This window comes from Dermochelys coriacea, chromosome 6 (genome assembly GCF_009764565.3).
Source record: "Dermochelys coriacea isolate rDerCor1 chromosome 6, rDerCor1.pri.v4, whole genome shotgun sequence".
Taxonomy (NCBI): Eukaryota; Metazoa; Chordata; order Testudines; family Dermochelyidae; genus Dermochelys; species Dermochelys coriacea.
The window spans coordinates 17,652,630-17,672,608 of record NC_050073.1 but is presented as its reverse complement, the minus strand read 5'-3'; the positions used below and the strand labels follow the sequence as shown (position 1 = coordinate 17,672,608).

The 19,979-nt window shown below is 44.8% G+C and overlaps 2 protein-coding genes across 5 annotated transcripts in view; one reads left to right on the top strand and one right to left on the bottom strand.

Annotated features, from left to right (window-relative positions):
- Nucleotides 1-4,933, bottom strand: part of TSPAN4 (tetraspanin 4) — a 711,838-nt gene extending 706,905 nt beyond the window's left edge. For both annotated transcript variants that reach the window (XM_038405867.2, XM_038405868.2), the window contains exon 1: nucleotides 4,741-4,933. The gene's annotated coding sequence lies outside the window, so the exon portion shown is untranslated. The remainder of the gene's footprint in view (nucleotides 1-4,740) is intronic.
- A 57-nt stretch (nucleotides 4,934-4,990) lies between these two features.
- POLR2L (RNA polymerase II, I and III subunit L) lies at nucleotides 4,991-17,906 on the top strand. Of its 3 annotated transcripts, none has more exons than XM_038405872.2 (3): nucleotides 4,991-5,127; nucleotides 6,872-6,979; nucleotides 15,327-17,906. In XM_038405872.2, exons 2-3 carry the CDS (start codon nucleotides 6,885-6,887, stop codon nucleotides 15,433-15,435), a joined length of 204 nt encoding a protein of 67 aa, XP_038261800.1. In that variant the 5' UTR covers nucleotides 4,991-5,127; nucleotides 6,872-6,884; the 3' UTR covers nucleotides 15,436-17,906. The 3 variants fall into 3 exon arrangements, with proteins under 3 accessions (XP_038261800.1, XP_038261797.1, XP_038261798.1); XM_038405869.2 differs by lacking the exon at nucleotides 4,991-5,127 and adding an exon at nucleotides 5,328-5,470; XM_038405870.2 differs by lacking the exon at nucleotides 4,991-5,127 and adding an exon at nucleotides 6,191-6,530.
- The last annotated feature ends 2,073 nt before the right edge of the window (nucleotides 17,907-19,979 follow it).

The following is a 19,979-nucleotide window of genomic DNA, read 5'->3' as shown; positions in this document are numbered from 1 at the left end:
AGGGGGAACAGCAGGGGAGGGGCCAGGGGCGAGCCTCCCAGGCCAGGAGCTCAGGGGCCGGGCAGGAGGGTCCCACAGGCCGGATGTGGCCCACAGGCCGTAGTTTGCCCACCTCTGTTCTAGACGACCCTCTTATGCTCATTGTTGAGGAGCACTCTGATAGGGTCATTCATATGAAGCATCCTGCAACCTCTAATAACTGTTCAAAGACACAAAGATCAGGGAACTGCCACTTACTGAAAGTGGTGGAAGGCCTGGGGAATGGTATAGTGAGAAAACTTCTTGGCGTGTGAGATATAAATACACACTTCTAGGGGCATAGAGAACTCCAATACTTACCAAAGGAGATATTTTACAAGTAAGACCCAATTCAATTTAGTGCCATAAAGAGCATGGGTTGGTATTAGAACATATAAAACATTTAAGTGTGGAGGACCTGGAAGCTGGAAATCCCATGGGATGCAGCTATCCACCCAATGAAGTAGCAAGGAATCACCCTAATAACAATGTGCCAAGGTTCATAAATTACTGACTCTGCTTCTTAAAACACGCAAATGGTTTAAACAGCCCATTGTGGCTTGGCAGGAAAATATGCTCAGAACAACAGGATACACAACATGCAGCAAGAAATGTACTCAAATGTAACAATCTCTGCAGTTCCCAGAACATAACAATCCTTAAATTTCACAGAATCAAAAAAGGACATAAAATTTATTAGATCATTAAGCCACTCACCCAGCCAGGGTAGGCTGTGTACACAGGACAGATCAGATGTTAAAATTAATACCATGTCTAGAGCATAGTAATGTATTCTTGATGAAGATACAAATGAAGAAGTGTCTGAGAATTTAGGTCTGAAAGTTGCTGTCAGGTTAAAATTCAGTTTTGTCTTCCTTAAAATTAACAAACACATTTCCACAACTTAACAGCAAAGCCCTAACCTACCTGTAGGATTACCTCTCTGTCACAAACCCCAGCAACAGCACCTCCCTTTCTTACTCTCACTTCCTACTTTCTGCCTGCAAATACAAACACTTCACTTCGCAGTTCAGCGAGAGAATTTCTGTAGAGCCCCTGTCCTGAACAGGTACCAAATCACAATCTCTAAGTTCACAAAAAAAAAAAAAAAAAAAAAACCCACACACAAAAGGAGAAAAATAAATAATGAACACGCACACAGTTCTCATTGGCCTCAGAATCTACAACTCACAGCAGTTCATCTGCCATTGATGCCAAGTCAATTCATTCTGTTCACAGCTAAAGATAATTATTGTTCCTGGGACTGCAAAAACCACAGTCGTTTCATTGGTGCTTAGAATTGTTTATAAGTGGTTTTATAATCCCAAACTTCATTTGTTATAATGGAAGTATTTGCTCTTCTACAGTTCAAACTGGGTCTGGAGTTTCTGCGCATTGGGTCAATAATCTGTGTTTTCAAAATAAGAGTCATGTAAAATGTATTAACATAAGCTGTGCATTAAGACAATTATTTATATGCCAGGCAGCAATGGTTCCATGCTGTGCATTGTGTAAGGGGACTGTTGCCCCCTTACTAACATTCAGTGGGAGTGTTTTAGTTGCTAGCTCCTAGTACTCAAAGAGGAAGGGTCGATGGGAAATCAGGACCCTGAGACTGATAGTCCCTAGGAACAATGGGGAGAGGCCAATGCTCCAGGTCAGCCTGAATGACAGGGCAGGCAGGTTAATTAGGGAGTCAGGAGGCCAGGGATGTCCTCCGTGTGAGCTGGAATTGCCTGGGTCAGACAGAGTGGGGCCAAGCTAAGGAGAAAGCAGGGGCGCAAGCTGAGCTGGGGAGCAGAGCTGTGCCAGATCCAGAGAGAGCAGACCCTGTCCTGGGAGCAGAGCTGCAGCCCCAAAGCCAGAGGCACAGCCCAGAGAGAGCAGACTTGCTCTGGGAGCAGAGCTGCAGCAACCAGAGCCAGAGGGGCCAGAAAAGCAGCCCAGGAAGCAGGTCAGTGCTGGGAGCAGAGTCATAGAAGCAGCCTGCAGAGCAAACCTGTCCTGGAGCAGAGCTGTAGCAACCAGAGGCAGAGGGGCCAAAGAAGAGGCAGAGGGGCCCAGGGAACTGGAGGCAGAGCAGCAATGCAGAGACAGAGTGGTGGAGCTGGGGCTGGAGCAGTCCAGAGCTGGGTGCAGTGAGCAGCTGGGGAGAACAAGGAGGGCAGCGGGCCCAGCACAGAGAGACACCTCAGCCAAGAGGCTCTGCAGGCCAGACTTGGATCGTAACCCGGACAGGGCAGGGGCGACACTGGGCAGAAGGGTCCTACCACTTAGAGCCTGAGAGCGTGTGGCCACCACCAGAGCAAGCATCCAACCCACAGCATCCCTGCAGCTCAGCCAGGGCCTGAGAAGGCAGCCTGGAACTTAAAGGGCAGTTCGTAGTCTGTTCCTTGACGTTCCAGAGACAGTTTGTGATGTTCCCTGCCACAGAGCAGGTTGATGCGTTTCCTTTAACCTTTCCCATTTTTCCTTATTCTTTTTAAAATTAATTGTTGATTAAATAACTTGCATTTGTTTTAAATTGTACGTAATGGTCAGTGGGTCAGAGAAGTGCCCGGTGCAGAGAGAGTACCCCGGAGTGGGGACACCCTAGCCCCTGTCCTAGGTGACCACAGAAGGGTTGGGGGTCGAGCCCCCAGGAATCCTGAGCCCAGCCTTGTTGGGGTTACAAGGACTCTGCCAGACAGGAGAGTGGAAGGGGAGTCCTCAAGGGCAGGGAGGCCACTGGGCAAAGGAAGTGGGAGTGAGGACTCGGATCCTTTCGCTAGCCCACTTCACCTGGATAGTGAAGAAGCCAGGAAAGTTCCCCACAACAGCGGGACTATTCCCCCGCTTACATTTGTATCAAATCTCAGATACTTCAGAAAATTACCACTTTAAATAAAGAAAATTAGCATAATGTTAATGTTGTAACAAGTGAACAATAAGAATTGTCCAGAGTCAGACTGATTCTCCGTCCTACGATCCTCACCCCCCAAAACAACAAGATGTGCCCCCAAAGCTGGTAGCAGCCACACCTGTTTACATTTTTTAAGCACATATACTCTGCTACTAATACACTTCCTCACATCTTTAACTTAGTCTAATGAAATACCTCTAACAACCACAACAACAAAACAATTTAAGATGCATTTTTACACATTATCAAAAGTCTTAGTTTTTGGGTACACAATGAGATCATTTGTCACCTTGTTTACAGCAACCCCTCAACTCCTTCTCAGTGGGGCATGACCCTTTCTTTCCCTGCCCTTCTCCCTAGATATTGCAATGCCTTTCTAACAGTGCGTGATGGAGCTCTACTGCCTTGGCACAAAGGAAATGAGCCAAGACTGGTGAGTAGTACCAGTGTTAAATTAGAACATTCTTGCTTTGGCCACACATTGTCTTTTAAATTTACATTAACAACATGAGTCACATTAACATCTGTCCCTTACAGGGCCATTTTCAAGTTTAATTTGGCTCTAGTTTAGATTATGTAAAAATAAACTCTCTTACCAATCTAAAATAATTAGAACTCTCTCCATTTTGTTTTAATTTCAATGAAATCAGTTGTTTTAAACCAGTAAACATGCCCCTGCTGTATGAGAAATTCACCACTGAGAACAGGGAAGTGAAAGTGACAATAAACAAAAGTAAAACAAACCACAGTGATTTTCTTCACACAAGCAGAGAGTAGTGTCAAAACTAAACAAAGAATGACAAGTAACTTGGATTTTTTTAAATGATTTCTCTTTTAAAACTTTTATGTGCTATTAGTAACAGATAAATTCATTTGCTTGCAACCAATAATTGATGTCTGTTTTTAAATTGGCAGAGTATGTGACTTTTTTTGTGCAAATACCTCCACAATTGTTTGTAGGCAACCAAATTCAGAAACTTCACATTTAATAGAAAAGTGATTAAAATACATAGCAGTACATCAGAATTCCCTTCCTGCAAATGTAGGGTGCCTTGGGACGCACCTCCATTGACCTTTGAGATGGTTACTTCAGCGTGAGAGATTTGCATTTGTACAGAATAAGTTTTTTATACGACATCAAGCATCAGATCTATCAAGTCTCACTCACTTGGATAGTGACTCCCTCCCTTTCGAATCAAAAGCACTATATTAATCAAGTACTAGACAGCATTATGAAATCAGGTCGGATAAATTTCCATGGGCAGTTTTTGTGTGGGTGTTTTGTAAGTCTCTCCACGTTCGGATACGGGATTTTGCACTCTGGGGTGGTTTTTTGTTTGTTTGTTTGTTTGTTTGTGTTTGTTTGCTTGTTTCTAAATCTCAGCTGGTCATTACGGCTTCCAAGCAGCTTTGGGGGGCATGTCCTTACAAACCACTACAGAGCTCTAGGGGCATTTCTTGCATTGCAAAAAAGGAATCAACAACTAGCGGTGCCCAGAACAGAAACGCCCCGTGCCCTGCCCTACCTCACCCTCCCCAAACAACAGTAGGTGGTGAATGTCCTCAAGCAACCGAGAGAAGCCCCTCTTCAGCTCTACCTCTCCCCCCTGCTCCCCCCCGCAGTAAGCACAACTTGTTGGTGCTGAGCTGCAGCCACCAGTTGCACTTTCCACTCATGGACAAACCCAAGCACTAGCTGGGGTGGGAGATGCGCGGGGGGGGGGGGTGAAATCGTACTTCTTTTAAATCCCGTTATTAAAGCCCAAGCAACAAGTGTCTGCAGGGAGTGCCTGGGAATCATTAGGAGCGAAGAGAGGTACCTGACACTGCGCCACCGCCGCTGCCTCCAGCCTCTGTGCTCCGCTGCTCCAGCTGCTGCGCCTGCTGCTGGGTGCTCTACGCTCCAAGAGCGCCAGCTGCCACTCAGCGCACGCGAATCGCGAACCCTCTCTGAACGAGGCTTTCTTGAGCCAACCGAGACGCCGTCGATTTGGGACGTACCATCCTGAAGCCGGGGCTGGGGCCGAATTGTTTATTTCCCCACGCGCGCGCTATGCCGTAAATCGCTATTATCCACCAGTTGCATTGCGCCTTGTGCCTGCTCTCCCCCCCCCCCACCAAATCAGGTATAGTGGTATAGCCGACAGAGAGGGGCAACTGCCGTTGGAGCCGTGGCAGCGGCGCGTGGGGGTGCAGGCCTTGCTGAGGTAAAGGGAACCAGTGACTCGGGGGGGGGGGGCTGTGAGGCGGAGCGGGCCCCTGCCCCCACCCGGGTCCCTCTTTCCGTCACCGCCCGCTTCCCAGCACCGGCTCCCCTGCCCGGAGCCCCCGCCCCTTCCTTGGAGACACCCACCGGGGTCTCTTCGCGCGCCCCGCCCCCGCCCCTTTCGGCTTCACGCGCGGTTCGCCCAGTGCTTGGCCAGGGAGCCCCGAGTGCCCCCCTCCCCCCGCATCATCCCCCGCCTGCAGCGAGCGCGCCCGGCGCGCGCCGTCCCAGCAGGCGGGGCCGGGCGGGGCGGGGAGATGGTCCTGGGCCAGCGCATCCGCGTGGTGAGTGGCCGGGGGGAGGGGGGCCCAGGCGCTCTTGGGAAGCGGCGCGGAGCGAAAGGGCCGGGGGTCCCGCGGAATCCGAGAAGATCAGGGTTGGGAGCGCCCCCAAGTGCAACCCCCTGCTCAGAGCAGGGCCAATCCCAGCTAAGCCGGGCCTTCCAAAACCTCTTAAGGCTGGAGATGGCCCCGCCTTCCTAGGTAACCCATGCCTGGGCTTCCCCACCCGCCCAGCGAAATAGCACCTCGCTGCAGCCCAGGCCCCCACCGTGAACCTTCTTGTTTCTACGCTGAACAAACCAGCCCCCAGCAGCTGCCTCCCGCCCTTGGGTCTAACACCGCTGTAGCGCGGAGCTGCTCTTCAAGGGCACTTGATCCACTCAGCTGCTGCGCGTGCCGCCCCCCCCCTTTTTTAAAAAAATAATTCTAATCCAAGGTATGTCTAGCAGGGCACGCTAGCTACCGCCAGTGTAAACGGCTTAAACGAGTAAGGCTGTATCAACAATGCCACTTTAAGCACTAAAACTTTAGTTGTTCAGGGGGTGTGAAAAAACACACCCCTGAGCAACAAAGGTTTTAGCGCTGAAAAGCGCCAGTAAAGGCAGCGCTTTATCTGGGCGATAAAACTACCACTGATCATTGCGGGGGGGTGTTTTATCTCCAGGAGAGCTCTCCCCCAGCAATAAAGCGTGTCTACGCTGCCCCACGTCACAGCGCTTTGGTGGCCGCGCTGTAACGTGACATACCCTATGCTGCCCATGTCACAGCATTGCTGTGGCCGCACTGTAGCATGGGCATTGTAGATGTACTCTAAAGGGCCCCACACAGGCTCTTTAGGCGCCCCAAAGTGTCTCCTACATGGCTCTTTTTAGCAAGTTTACCATCCCACTGCCGGAGCCTTTCCTCTCCCGCAATAGGGAAATGTTCCAGAAGCGGGGAAGCTGCCAGAGCCTTTCGCTGCCCTGTGTACATACATACATACCACAGTGAGAAATGGGGATACAGCCTGCCTTTCACGGCGGTGCGGAGCTAGGTGTGTAGTGCCTGTACTCTGCACGCTATGGTAAGTGCAGACAAAGCCTCAGGGGGGTTGTGTTAAAACTGCTTGTGGACTGAAACGTCTAAGCAACAAAACATAAGTATCTGAACTGAAAGGCTAATGTACAGCTGCTCTATACTAATAATAGGTTAATCAATCCAGTAGTATCATTAAAATAAACAAAAGGAGAATGTTTATACTTGGGGGGGGTGCTGACCCTTCCAGCTGTGGTGCAGTCCTGGAGTTCCCACCTCCCTTTTGCCCTATGTGAAAAACTTCCATTGTGATATATTATAGATGCATTAAATGCATTCCGACATGTAAACGCAAGCGGTAAGCACGTTATTTGGTTAATGTTTTGACAGTTACTGCAAGAAAATGATTATCCCGGTCAGATGCTTCACCTGCGGCAAAATAGTTGGAAATAAGTGGGAGGCATATCTTGGCCTTCTGCAAGCAGAGTACACAGAAGGGTAAGTATTTCTTTATGCGCCTTGGCCCTGATCTTGCAAAGACTTAGCCAGACTTGGTCTATGCTACAAAGGTAGATTGATGTAAGGCATCTTACGTTGACCTAACTCTGTCTTTGTCTACACTACAATGGTGCTTCTGCTGATGTAAATTTCCCACTACATTGACTTAATAACATCACCTTCATGAGAGAAGTAGTGCTTAGGTCAATGTAGTTAGGGTGGCCCAGTGTCTATATAGGCACTGGAGATCCGGCCCCATCACTGACAGTCGGCCACCAGGTTCACAGGTCTTCCCCCACCCCCAGCACTGTCAGCAGGGCATTGGTCTCGGTGAGAGCTGGAGAAGAAATGTGAAATAGCAGCCGTGAAACTGATAAGAATGCCAATTCACTTCTGGTAAGCTCCCTGCTGTGATCCCCACCCTGGGCACACAATGCCCCTTGCTTCAGCTGTCAGTGCCCCACTGCAGTTGGAGTAAGCGCTCCCGGTGAGGATGTGCACTACTGGCAGAAGGAGGGTAGCGTGGATGCCAACAGCCGATTTAATTGCTGCAGTGGCTGTAGGTTGACCTAATTTTGTAGTGTAGACAGGTCCTCAGTATTCATGCTTTGACTTCACTGGGGTAGTGCCTAAAGTTAAGTATGTGTGTAAATATTCACAGGCCCTAGTTTGCCATTTGACTGCTTTCCCTGCCTGTTAAGTTTCCCACAGAGGTATAGGAGTTTTCACCAGCCCTACCCCCTACGTCTTGTCTGTAAACTGAACAAGGGCACCCACCAGTTGATTTTTCAGGGATACTGGGCATTCACATCTCTTATTGAAGCCAGTAAGCATTCAGCAACTTAGAAAAACTATCCTTTCTGTCCAGCGCTTTTTCTAATAGCTGAAGGGGGAGAGGGTTCACCACAAAGCCTACACCACTGTTCTTTCAACCATAGAGGCAGAAAAAAGCTGTTATATCACCTCACCAAAGGGATGATCAGAGGCTTGAGTAAAGACCCAAACAATCTCAGGCTGTCTGACATAAGTTATGCCAACATAAGCTGTAGTGTATTCAGTGTGTGAATAAACCACCCCCTGAGCGAAATAAATTATACCGACATAAACATTGGTGTGGACAGCGCTATGTGGACAGCGGGAGAGCTTCTCCTGCCGACACAGCTACTGCCACTCACGGGGGCAGGAGTAGTTAAGCCAGTGGAAGAGCTCTCTCATATTGGTGTAGAGCAGCTACATTTACAGTCACTAGCGCCCCTGTGTACTCGCTAGTGTAGCCATGCCCTTAGATGAACACTATAGGGGGGAAAATAAACTGAATTCAACTTTGCCAGCAGTTTGTTACATCAGGACTGCAACTGGAAAATACATGAAAGAGGAGGGGATTATAAGTGGAGGCCAAGATTGTCAAAAGTAACTAGTAATTTTGGGTACCTACCCACTTGAGCTGTGTGCCAGAGCACGTAATTTATGAAAGTCAAGTCCCTTTTAAGGTGTCTCAGGTTGGACACCCAAATTTGCTAGTCATCTTTGAGAACTGACTGAGGGGTTTTTGGGAGTATGTTCTATCCTTCAGATGAAATGATTAATCACATAATTGTCCCTCAATTTTTGGTTGATAACCGAAACGCTACTCCACATTTAGCAGTCTACTTGGAGTTGCCCAAGAACTAGAATTATTCTGTAACTTGGAGACTTCTCTCAAGTCACACTATAAATCTCAATTATGCACCAGACAGATCCTAAGTGTCTGCTTGAACATTAGGAAGCATAACACTGTGCGCTGAAATAAGCTTTCCTTTCATAAGTCATTTAAAAGTAAATTACATAAATCATTTGTAATTTTTTACCAACTGTTATGTACAATTGGCAGATCAGAAAAAATCATGTATTGTGCATTTGACAATTCATTATGTATTGCTACTTCCAGTGTTTATTCTGCATAGTCTGTTTCCCTTTAAGGCAATTTATAACAAATCCAGTTTTCTATGAGGTTTGGGATTTAAGACTCCCAGCTTTACCAGACACACTATGAAGCTGAGATTAGTTTTAAAAAAAACAAAACTAAAATCTTCCCTTGCCTAGCTTTAAACACACAGGGATTCATAATCCACCCCTTTAGCCTCTTCAGAGCTTCTTGCCAAGGTTGTAGAAAAGTCTTATCTCATAACTGAGATTTTATTTCTTATTTGTCAGTTGTGTTAGATGAATGTGCCATGAGACCCAGTCACTACTTTTCCTAAATCCCATTGCTGTCCTGGAGTACGTACTTGTAAGTGCCCTTCCAGAAAGATCACACCAATGGATGTTGTTGAGCTCAGATACTGCAGGTCCAAGAAGGAAATTAGGGCAACTTGTGCTGTAGCTTCATTGTATAGAGTTAATTATAGCTTATAGTAACAATACAGAGCAGGGGTCTAAGAATTTTTTTTGTAATGCTCATTTTAATAGCTATTTATCATGGCTGTTTTCAGTGGCAGCTTGCTAATGACCATTCAGTTCCTAGATAGTGTATTTGTTTTTTCAGTCTTTAGTTTAAGTAACTCTACTTAGAGAAATGCCAAAGCCATGAACTATTGGTATGTGGCAGAAATGTACATTTGAGACTTGATAGGATTGTTTTGACATATTGTGGACCTGGTTCTGAGCTCACTAGTGTAAATCAGAAGCAATTCAACTTTGTGGAGTTACACCATTGTAATATCAGAAGTAATGCTTCTGGCACTAAAACTTAGGCTACAGCTACACTAGAGAGCTTATAGTGGCACAGCTGCACCGATGCAACTTAACTACTCCAGCCCCCATGAGTGGTGGTAGCAGCTTTCCTGCTGCCATAGTGCTTTCCACACTGGCGCTTATGTCACTCAGGGGAGTGGTTTATTCACACCCCTGAGCAACATAAGCTATGCTGACATAAGCTGTAGCATAGACATAGCTTTAGAGTTACAAAGAAGCTCAAATGATAAATGCAGCCTGAAACGGAGCATGCCCTAGCTGCACACATTGATTTTTTTTTTGTACCATTTCGTTGTATGGATTCCTATATCCCCTAAGGTGAGGAGAGTTTCTGCAAGCTCTTCTCTACTGTGCCACAGCAATGAAATTGCATACAATTTTAGGTAATGGTATGCAGCCTTCTGACAATCGTCTGGGCAGATGATTTCCGTTGCATCTGACATTTACTTATTGTAACTTAAGAAATGAGTTAGGAAAATGGAACAATCTGAGGTTTCAAAGCAATGTGTAGTGCAGGGGTGGGCAAACTACGGCCCCGGGGCCACATCCGATCCTCCAACCTGTTTAATCTGGTCCTCGAGCTCCCGTTGGGGAGTGGAGTCTGGGGCTTGCCCTACTCCTGCGCTCCAGCTGGGGGCGGGGTTGGAGGCCGCTCTGAGCGCGTGTGCCGAGGCTCCCGGAGCAGCAGCATGTCCTCCCTCCAGCTCCTATGCTTAGGGGTAGTTAGGGGGCTCCGCGCGCTGCCCCGACCCAAGTGCCACCCCTGCAGCTCCCATTGGCCAGGAACTGCAGCTAATGGGAGCTGCAGGGGCGATACCTGCAGATGGACAGCACGCAGAACCACCTGGCCGCACCTCCACATAGGAGCTGGAGGGTGGACATGCCACTGCTTCCAAGAGCTGCTTGAGTGCCACCTGGAGCCTGCACCCCTGACCCCCTCCCATGCCCCAACTCCCTGCCCCAGGCCTGATCCCTCTTCTGCACTCCAACCCCCAGCCAGAGACATCACCCCAAACCCAATTTCATGAGCATTCATGGCCCACCATACAATTTCCATACCCATGGGCCAAAAAGTTTTCCCACCCCTGGTGTAGTGGCAAACGGTGTCTCACTAAAAAAAATGCTTTCCTTTCTTATAAGCACAAGTTTGTGGAAGGGTGAAGAAGAGAGGGAAACATCTAAGGAACTGGTGCTTCTGAGTACTGATTTAGCTGAAACTATACAGTATAAGATTTATAAACTTGTAGCTCATTCTTGTATTCTGCAGCTCTGACTGTCAGAACAGTATAACTCGAGAGGTCAGAATTTTCCAAAGTAACTGTTACTTCTCAGACTTAGTCTTCCCATTTGAAAAGTGTTCTGCTTTGTAAAAGTATGAAGATGCAGTGTGATGCATTAGTCATGAAAACCACACTTCCTGTGCCCTTATCACAAAAACATGCATTTACTATAACAACTGTCTCATGTACTACTTTAAGAGTAACTTCTGCACATACTTGTTTTGCACTGGAAAACATACTTGCTGTTGAAGCCCCCCTCTTTAAAACCTTAAAATGAATTCAAAAGGGCTGACTTTCAAAAATTAAGGAAATTAGTTAGGGAAGTGGATTGGACTGAAGAACTTATGGATCTAAAGGTAGAGGAGGCCTGGGATTACTTTAAATCAAAACTGCAGAAGCTATCGGAAGCCTGTATCCCAAGAAAGGGGAAAAAATTCATAGGAAGGAGTTGTAGACCAAGCTGGATGAGCAAGCATCTTAGAGAGGTGATTAAGAAGAAGCAGAAAGCATACAGGGAGTGGAAGATGGGAGGGATCAGCAAGGAAAGCTACCTAATTGAGGTCAGAACATGTAGGGATCAAGTGAGACAGGCTAAAAGTCGAGTAGAGTTGGACCTTGCAAAGGGAATTAAAACCAATAGTAAAAGGTTCTATAGCCATATAAATAAGAAGAAAACTAAAAAGGAAGAAGTGGGGCCGCTTAACATTGAGGATGGAGTGGAGGTTAAAGATAATCTAGGCATAGCCCAATATCTAAACAAATACTTTGCCTCAGTCTTTAATAAGGCTAAAGAGGATCTTGGGGATAATGGTAGCATGACAAATGGGAAGGAGGATATAGAGGTAGACATTACCATATCAGAGGTAGAAGCGAAACTGAAACAGCTTAATGGGACTAAATCGGGGGGCCCAGATAATCTTCATCCAAGAATATTAAAGGAATTGGCACCTGAAATTGCAAGCCCATTAGCAAGAATTTTTAATTAATCTGTAAACTCAGGAGTAGTACTGAATGATTGGAGAATTGCTAATATAGTTCCTATTTTTAAGAAAGGAAAAAACTACAGGCCAGTTAGTTTGACATCTGTAGTATGCAAGGTCCTGGAAAAAATTTTGAAGGAGAAATTAGTTAAGGACATTGAAGTCAATGGTAAATGGGACAAAATACAACATGGTTTTACAAAAGGTAGATCGTGCCAAACCAACCTAATCTCTTTTTAAAGGGGAGACTGCAACGGGTCCTACTGAAAGGCGAACTGTCAGGTTGGAGGGAGGTTACCAGTGGAGTTCCTCAGGGATCGGTTTTGGGACCAATCTTATTTAATCTTTTTATTACTGACCTTGGCACAAAAAGTGGGAGTGTGCTAATAAAGTTTGCAGATGATACAAAGCTGGGCGGTATTGCCAATTCGGAGAAGGATCGAGATATTATACAGGAGGATCTGGATTACCTTGTAAACTGGAGTAATAGTAATAGGATGAAATTTAATAGTGAGAAGTGTAAGATTATGCATTTAGGGATTAATAACAAGAATTTTAGTTATAAGTTGGGGACGCATCAATTAGAAGTAACGGAAGAGGAGAAGGACCTTGGAGTATTGGTTGATCATAGGATGACTATGAGCTGCCAATGTGATATGGCTGTGAAAAAAGCTAATGCGGTTTTGGGATGCATCAGGAGAGGCATTTCCAGTAGGGATAAGGAGGTTTTAGTACCGTTATACAAGGCACTGGTGAGACCTCACCTAGAATACTGTGTGTAGTTCTGGTCTCCCATGTTTAAAAAGGACGAATTCAAACTGGAGCAGGTACAGAGAAGGGCTACTAGGATGATCCGAGGAATGGAAAACTTGTCTTATGAAAGGAGACTTAAAGAGCTTGGCTTGTTTAGCCTAACTAAAAGAAGGTTGAGGGGAGATATGATTGCTCTCCATAAATATATCAGAGGGATAAATACAGGAGAGGGAGAGGAATTATTTAACCTCAGCACCAATGTGGACACAAGAACAAATGGGTATAAACTGGCCACCAGGAAGTTTAGACTTGAAATCAGACAAAGGTTTTTAACCATCAGAGGAGTGAAGTTTTGGAATAGCCTTCCAAGGGAAGCAGTGGGGGCAAAAGATCTATCTGGCTTTAAGATTCTACTCGATAAGTTTATGGAGGAGATGGTATGATGGGATAATGGGATTTTGGTAAATAATTGATTTTTAAATATTCAGGGTAAATAGGCCAAATCCCCTGAGATGGGATATTAGATGGATGGGATCTGAGTTACTATAGAAAATTCTTTCCTGGGTATCTGGCTGGTGAATCTTGCCCATATGCTCAGCGTTTAGCTGATCGCCATATTTGGGGTCGGGAAGGAATTTTCCTCCAGGGCAGATTGGAGAGGCCCTGGAGGTTTTTCGCCTTCCTCTGTAGCATGGGGCATGGTTGACTTGAGGGAGGCTTCTCTGCTCCTTGAAGTCTTTGAACCATGATTTAAGGACTTCAATTGCTCAGACATGGGTGAGGTTTTTCATAGGAGTGGGTGGGTGAGATTCTGTGGCCTGCGCTGTGCAGGAGGTCGGACTAGATGATCAGAATGGTCCCTTCTGACCTTAGTATCTATGAATTGAATAAAGTACTAGCAAAAACTGTAGGAACAATCCTATGCCAACAGGGGGAAGGACTAGCTTACTTAATAGAATTTCTGGAACTTGTGATTCTGAGAACATTGTTTAGTCCTTATCACATCCACCCAAATAGTTGACCAAGATCCAGTTAACGTAAAAGCTTCCTGGACTTCTTTCAGTCATTACGAAGAGTTCATAAACAGCAGCTCTTCCCATTCAATCTCCTGTACAGTGTCACAATTTTGTTTTAAGTTCATTTTGGGAATCAAATACTGGATTATTACAGCATTGAATAATGCAAGTCTAAAGATTACTAGGATTCAGTCCATATATTCTGAGGATAAACCAGTTTTGAAGAAAATTGAACTACATTTATTATTGATCCATGGGTTGGGGCTACAAAGTTCAGATGCTACCTACATCCACTGGGAGATGTGTACAGTGAGTGAGGGTAGAATATGGTTCATGTAGTGACCAAACTTGTCATTACATTTAGCATCACTTAAGAGAAGGTAAAAGATGGAAACTAATACAGGGCACTTTTAAGCATGTGTATTGTTTGAGCCATTTGCCTTATTACCCAGTTCACATATGCAGTTGCATATGCTTAAATTATTAGAAAATCTGTTTCACCTATAGCATCCCATTTATGAACAGAGGTAGTTCATATTTGTGACCCATTAAAGATAGCTTCAGGCTTGTCTATGCTTCTTTTCAGGTAACTTTTGGCCTTCATCTTTGCAATAGGTGTGCCTCGTATTTTAATGTATTGACCCTTAAACATCTCAGAGGTAGGCAAGCATTATCCCCAGTTTTACAGATAGGAAACTGGCAGATTGTTTGAGCCGGAAAACTAATCTACATCTTTCAAGTTCCTTAACCACACAATTGTCCTTTCTTCCACTGTAACAGTAGCAGTGTTCCTAATTAGTATAGATGTGACCAAACTATATCCAAGTAACTGGCTTAAAATCCTGGACAGTTTAAGACTTATCACAGTAGTGGGGATGCTGTTTTGAAACTTGTACTATAACAGCATCCTGTTACCAGGCTGTCAACTTTGGTCATCCAGATTTTTAAACCAGAGTAGGTGCCCCTCTATGCTACCAGTTGCAACAATGGTGAAACCAAGTCCCCTTTCTCAGTTATAATCATGTAAATGGGGCCTAAACAGGCTGCATGGGCTTAGTTAAAAGTCACATTCACAACCATAAAGTCTAAAAACAGGTTTCCTAGCTGGAAAAACTTGCATTCAGCTGACTTGTCATGGGTTGAGTTTGACATTGTCTTTCATAGTGGAGAGAATCCTTCTGAACTATACATAGAGCTTTTGGATTTCTAAAAGCAGTTAATTGTGTCCCTATGGGAATTAGGCAGAGTCAGATTTACACCTGTAAGAACAAGGTGGAAATATCAATGTCAGTTTGATTCAGTATTTAACTTTAGTTCCACAGAAAGGGTTGGACCCCCTAATTGATTTAATCTGACAGGAAGAGCAGGCTTCAGCTACATATCCTGCTCAGCAACAACACTGGAAAAGAACATTAACAGAAATAAAGATACCCATCCAGGACGGAGCAGGAGTTCTTAAAAGGTGCTGACTACCCCTATGTTTCTCTTGTCACTCTAGTTTAAAGTCTCAAGTATGTTGCTTAGGACCATTTTCAATGCTACTGTTCTGGAATGCTTTTTCACTGTGTCATTTGTTCATTGTCAGGGATGCCCTGGACGCTCTAGGATTGAAGAGATACTGTTGCCGTCGCATGCTGCTAGCCCATGTGGATCTGATTGAGAAGCTGTTGAATTATGCCCCTCTGGAGAAATAAGCAGTGGGTGGAAGGTTTCATACTGCAGCCATATGGGCCAAAAAAGCACCACTAGCAGGCCTCTAACTGTACTGTTTAGGAGTTATGGAGAGATGCAAGCCATTCATACACCAGCCAATGAAGGATTTCACTTTCCAGCCACAATACTGCCCCAGCCACTAATCTCTTCCAAGGAAGCATTTGAAAGATGAAATCCACTTACAGTCCAGCATTGGAGTTTAATTAAAATGCGGATGGAAGATTTTTTTTGCAGCAGCCTGACAGTCAAGTAGGCAGTTTTCCTTCCCTCTTTTCCCTTTCCTTCAGTACTTTTAAGAAATTTTCACCCAGTAACAGTATTTAATAAAGTTTTTTTTATGAAATGTAGCCAAGTTGTTTCATGATTATTACAGAATTGTATTTAGTTATCCCTTTTCTTTCCCCAATCCAATTTCAGTTGCTGGATAGGGTTTTAGTGTCCACTAAACTTGAAATTCCTTATTCCTGGTGTTAAAGTTAAAACACCAGTCAATACTGAAAAGAAATTGTTCCTTCTCTTGAACAGTTGTCTACACTAGTGTACAGGGAAGAGGCTGGGTCTGAAGTTCTGAGTTCCAACATAGTATCTACTTTCCTTACTATGTAAGAGGAGAGAGGTCATTTTGTAAGAGCAGATAGTCCTCTTCACAGTCAGTGGTAGTAGGGGGTATTTCCTACCCCAGGGAATGAAGCAGATGACCTTCACTAGAACTTAGTTTGGGAGCACCTATGCTTCAGTTAGTTAGAATATTGACTGTGAAAAAGCAAAGGGAGCAGCGATTATAGCCTGATCCTGCACACACTTACATGCTTAACTTGTGAGCTGTCCCTCTAAAGCCAATTAACAACTTAAGTGAAGTTGAGCATGCATGTTAGTATTGGCAGGACAGAGGTCTATAGCCTTGATCCTGCAAGGTGCTGAGCACCCTCCACCTGATTCAGCAAAGCATGTAGTCAGGTCCTCAACTTAAGAGTACATGAGCAGTTCTATTGAAGTCAATGGGACTATTCACATCTTAATGTAACATATGTATTTAACTGCTTTCCTGGATCAGGGCCAGAATATTCAACAACTTGCAGGACTGAACACTAGCAGTTACTCTCACATAAATCTTGGCTATTAGAGTGAGTGTTAGGCAAGACTCTTTCCACCACAAGTCTGGAGGATAGTTACCCCTTAACCTCTGGATGCTGTCAGAAGAGACATCAGTTTAGTCTTATAGCTAAAGGAAGGACTATACTTTTCTCACTGCACCCTTCCCAACATGTGGTACCTGTATCTGTACTGCCTGAGTTAGTTTCCACATACAATTCCCCTCCTCACCACCCACAAAGAGTAAGAGGCACAGGTCCTGCATTGTGTGCATACCCAGAACTCCCCTTGAGAATGCAGCTTCAGCCTACGTGCAAATGTCAGACATAATTCATAGCTACACTATGTTGCTAAAAGATAAACTGGAGCAGATTATACAATAATTCTCTAATTTGGAGACCATATTCTTTGGCAACAGTCACTTTCTTGGCACATATAGCTCAGCTGCTGAGTAAGTAGTAACTGGATTTTTTTTTCCCCATAAAGAAAACTGCAAAGTTGGGTTAAACAAAATCTGGTTTCTAGATGAGTGCTGTTTAATAACTAGGACTATTATGGGCACAACTGCCTCTATACAGTGGTCCAGTTTTGCCACAGTATCTTTCATTGGGCTTTAACAATTTTCTATAAAAAAGTTACCAAGTTTATAGCTATATTGATCAGTCCCAGGAATCTTTATAGTTTAAACTTCCTTTTCAGTTTATTACTGACAATTTTCCAAATGAAGAACTGCAGAATGTTGTATTTTAAAACACATGCTTTATCCTAATGCAAAGGGCATTAAGTGATTAGTTTTGGCATTTGTGTTTCACAGTTGGATAGCTTATGTTCTGCACATCTGCCATATTATCTAGGAAAATGCATTAAAAACATTGTTTAAGGCTTCATGGTTAAAGGGACACTGTCAAATACATCAGGTACTTTTTCAAAAGTACTCTTCCCTTAGAAAGCAATCCTGCACAGTAGTGGGGGGGGCTGGATTAGATGAGCTAATGGCTTTTTCAAGTCATAATTTCCATGATATTAAGCAAGTGCCCTATTTTACACACACTTTAAAAAAAGTCATCTTGGGGACACAAGTGTATTCTCTTTCAGGACAGATGCAACACAAGGTAGTGTGATAAAAGCAGCAGCAGCTCTAGAGCTCTGTTTGTGTAGGTCCTACAATAGAAGTAGTGATTTATTTCTTAAAAACCACAGATCTAGTTCAAAAGACATGCTTCTCTTGGGCTCCCATTGTGTTTGTGCTTAATCTTGGACTTTCCTACCTTATGACTCCAAATTGAGTCTTCCAGTCAGAGACTGGACCTTATGCTAAAAGGTGGGGGAATGGTAAGTCACAGTAAACAAGCACTGGGGAGAAAAAAAAAAAAAAATACAGCACATCAGACAACCTATCCGCACCAGAGTCCTAACTAAGGTCCTGGATACATCAACCATCCTGAGAGTTGATATCAGCACAGAAAATGACCCGTCAGGAGATCACACAAATGGACAATGCACTGGAACAGGCTAATGCTCGCCTCAACACCACAAACCTTAGCGCTTTAGGAATAAAAGAAAGTGGAAGGTGCTGAGGAGGAATGAGCTCAAAACACTAGAAGATGCAACAGGCACATGAAGTACTTAGCTACAAAATTGAAGTCTTAGCTCAATCTCTCAACCTAAACGTGGCTAATTTGGGGACTACAGGTAAGGAAGAATCTGTATTTAGTTAGCTAGTTAGAAAACCTAGAGGCTGATCTCATCAGTATCAAGAAACTAGTATACAGAGCCCTTATGAAATACAACCAAAGCCATAAGCATAAGGAAACAGAGTTCTCCAACTTACTTCTTTCAGAATAGCAGCCGTGTTAGTCTGTATTCGCAAAAAGAAAAGGAGGACTTGTGGCACCTTAGAGACTAACAAATTTATTAGAGCATAAGCTTTCGTGAGCTACAGCTCACTTCATCGGATGCACATCTCCCCACTGTATTTTCCACTGAATGCATCTGATGAAGTGAGCTGTAGCTCACGAAAGCTTATGCTCAAATAAATTTGTTAGTCTCTAAGGTGCCACAAGTTCTCCTTTTCTTTTTGCAACTTACTTCTGATATTGCGCTTAATACAGTCTGTGGCCTGAGAGCTGTCTGTAGTGTTTTCTCAGCTATTCAGACAAAGACATGCTTTTATCCCTCTGAAGCAAAGCTTTTTAGGAAGAAAATTTAAGGTTGTATTGGACCTAGCCAAATGAAAAAAAAAATGTAAGAGACAAGACATAAGAGGACTGTGAGGCAGCAAAAAGACTGAGAATATAATGCAGCAGCAGCTTGTGAAGTTGTGCCATAGACAGTAAGGCCCAGATCCACAAAGGAACTTAGGTGGTGCAACACTGAGCATCCCCGTGCCTAACTTTTAGGGACAGCGGAGGGGTGGTGGGGGGAATCACAGGAACAACACTGTGATCCAGAAAGCTTCAGTTAGGCACCTAGGCTCCCTATTCAGTGCATGGGGAGAGAAGAGGTGCCTTAGAACGTGACCCACAAAGGCTAGCATGCTAGGTGGGGAGCTGCCTAAATTAGGCAATGGGAGATGTTGACAACAGGGGTGTGCGCTAGGCCCTGCCCCTTTCTGAGATAAGCGGCAGGCATCGAAGTCTGGGGTGCAGGGAGGCACCAATCTGCTTAATAATCCACAGAGAGGAATCCGGTGCCTAAGGGGTTTCTTGCAGGAATGAGTTAGGCACCTGCCTTGCTCCGCAGAAAACAGCCAGAGGAGGTTGTTTGAGCACAGCTGTTCAAGTCCTTCCTCTGCCTGAGTGGGAGAAAGGGAGACCCCTGTTCAGATTCTACCTCTTTAGTGCTTTAACCACTGACGTATGGGATTTCTGAGGTGGGGCTCCCTCAGTCTCTTCTGTTGAAGTTGTTCCACCAGGGATAAAAAATTGGAAAGTGACTGAAGCAGGGGGACCGGACCCTGAGTCTCCCACCACACAAGTGGATGCCCTAACCACTAGGCTACTCATTCACTCTCTCCCCAAACCCTAGATTTTGGTTAATGTGGATTGAGGCCAAAGGCTGGCTGTTCATTTAGTATAAACTGGAAAGACAGGTTATGGAGCTATGCCAATTTACATCAGCTGAGCTGGACCAAGACTGTATGATGAACACTTGTGTACCTACATAGGGAGGGACATGTTCTGAAAGATGTCGGGTAAGGTGTGTTTGGACTTCAGAAACAGAATGACAAACCTTTCATCGCACTGGTGAGATGAAAAACCAACACGGTCTGTATCTTTTGAGTGTGGAATAGGTGTATAGCATGCTTTCAGTTCATTCCAGTAATCAAAATAACACAGGAATTTAAGTTCTAAGCATCTGACGGCATGTTTCTATTTCTAAAAGAACACCCCCCTCCCCCCATTCTTATCTCTTTAAGCTGTGTGGAAAGAGT

Excerpts from the sequence above, each read along its gene's own strand:
- POLR2L (XM_038405872.2), top strand. The coding sequence starts at position 6,885 with ATGATTATCCCGGTCAGATGCTTCACCTGCGGCAAAATAGTTGGAAAT. Across the intron at positions 6,980-15,326 it reads CAAGCAGAGTACACAGAAGG|GGATGCCCTGGACGCTCTAG; the intron begins GTAAGTATTTCT and ends GTTCATTGTCAG.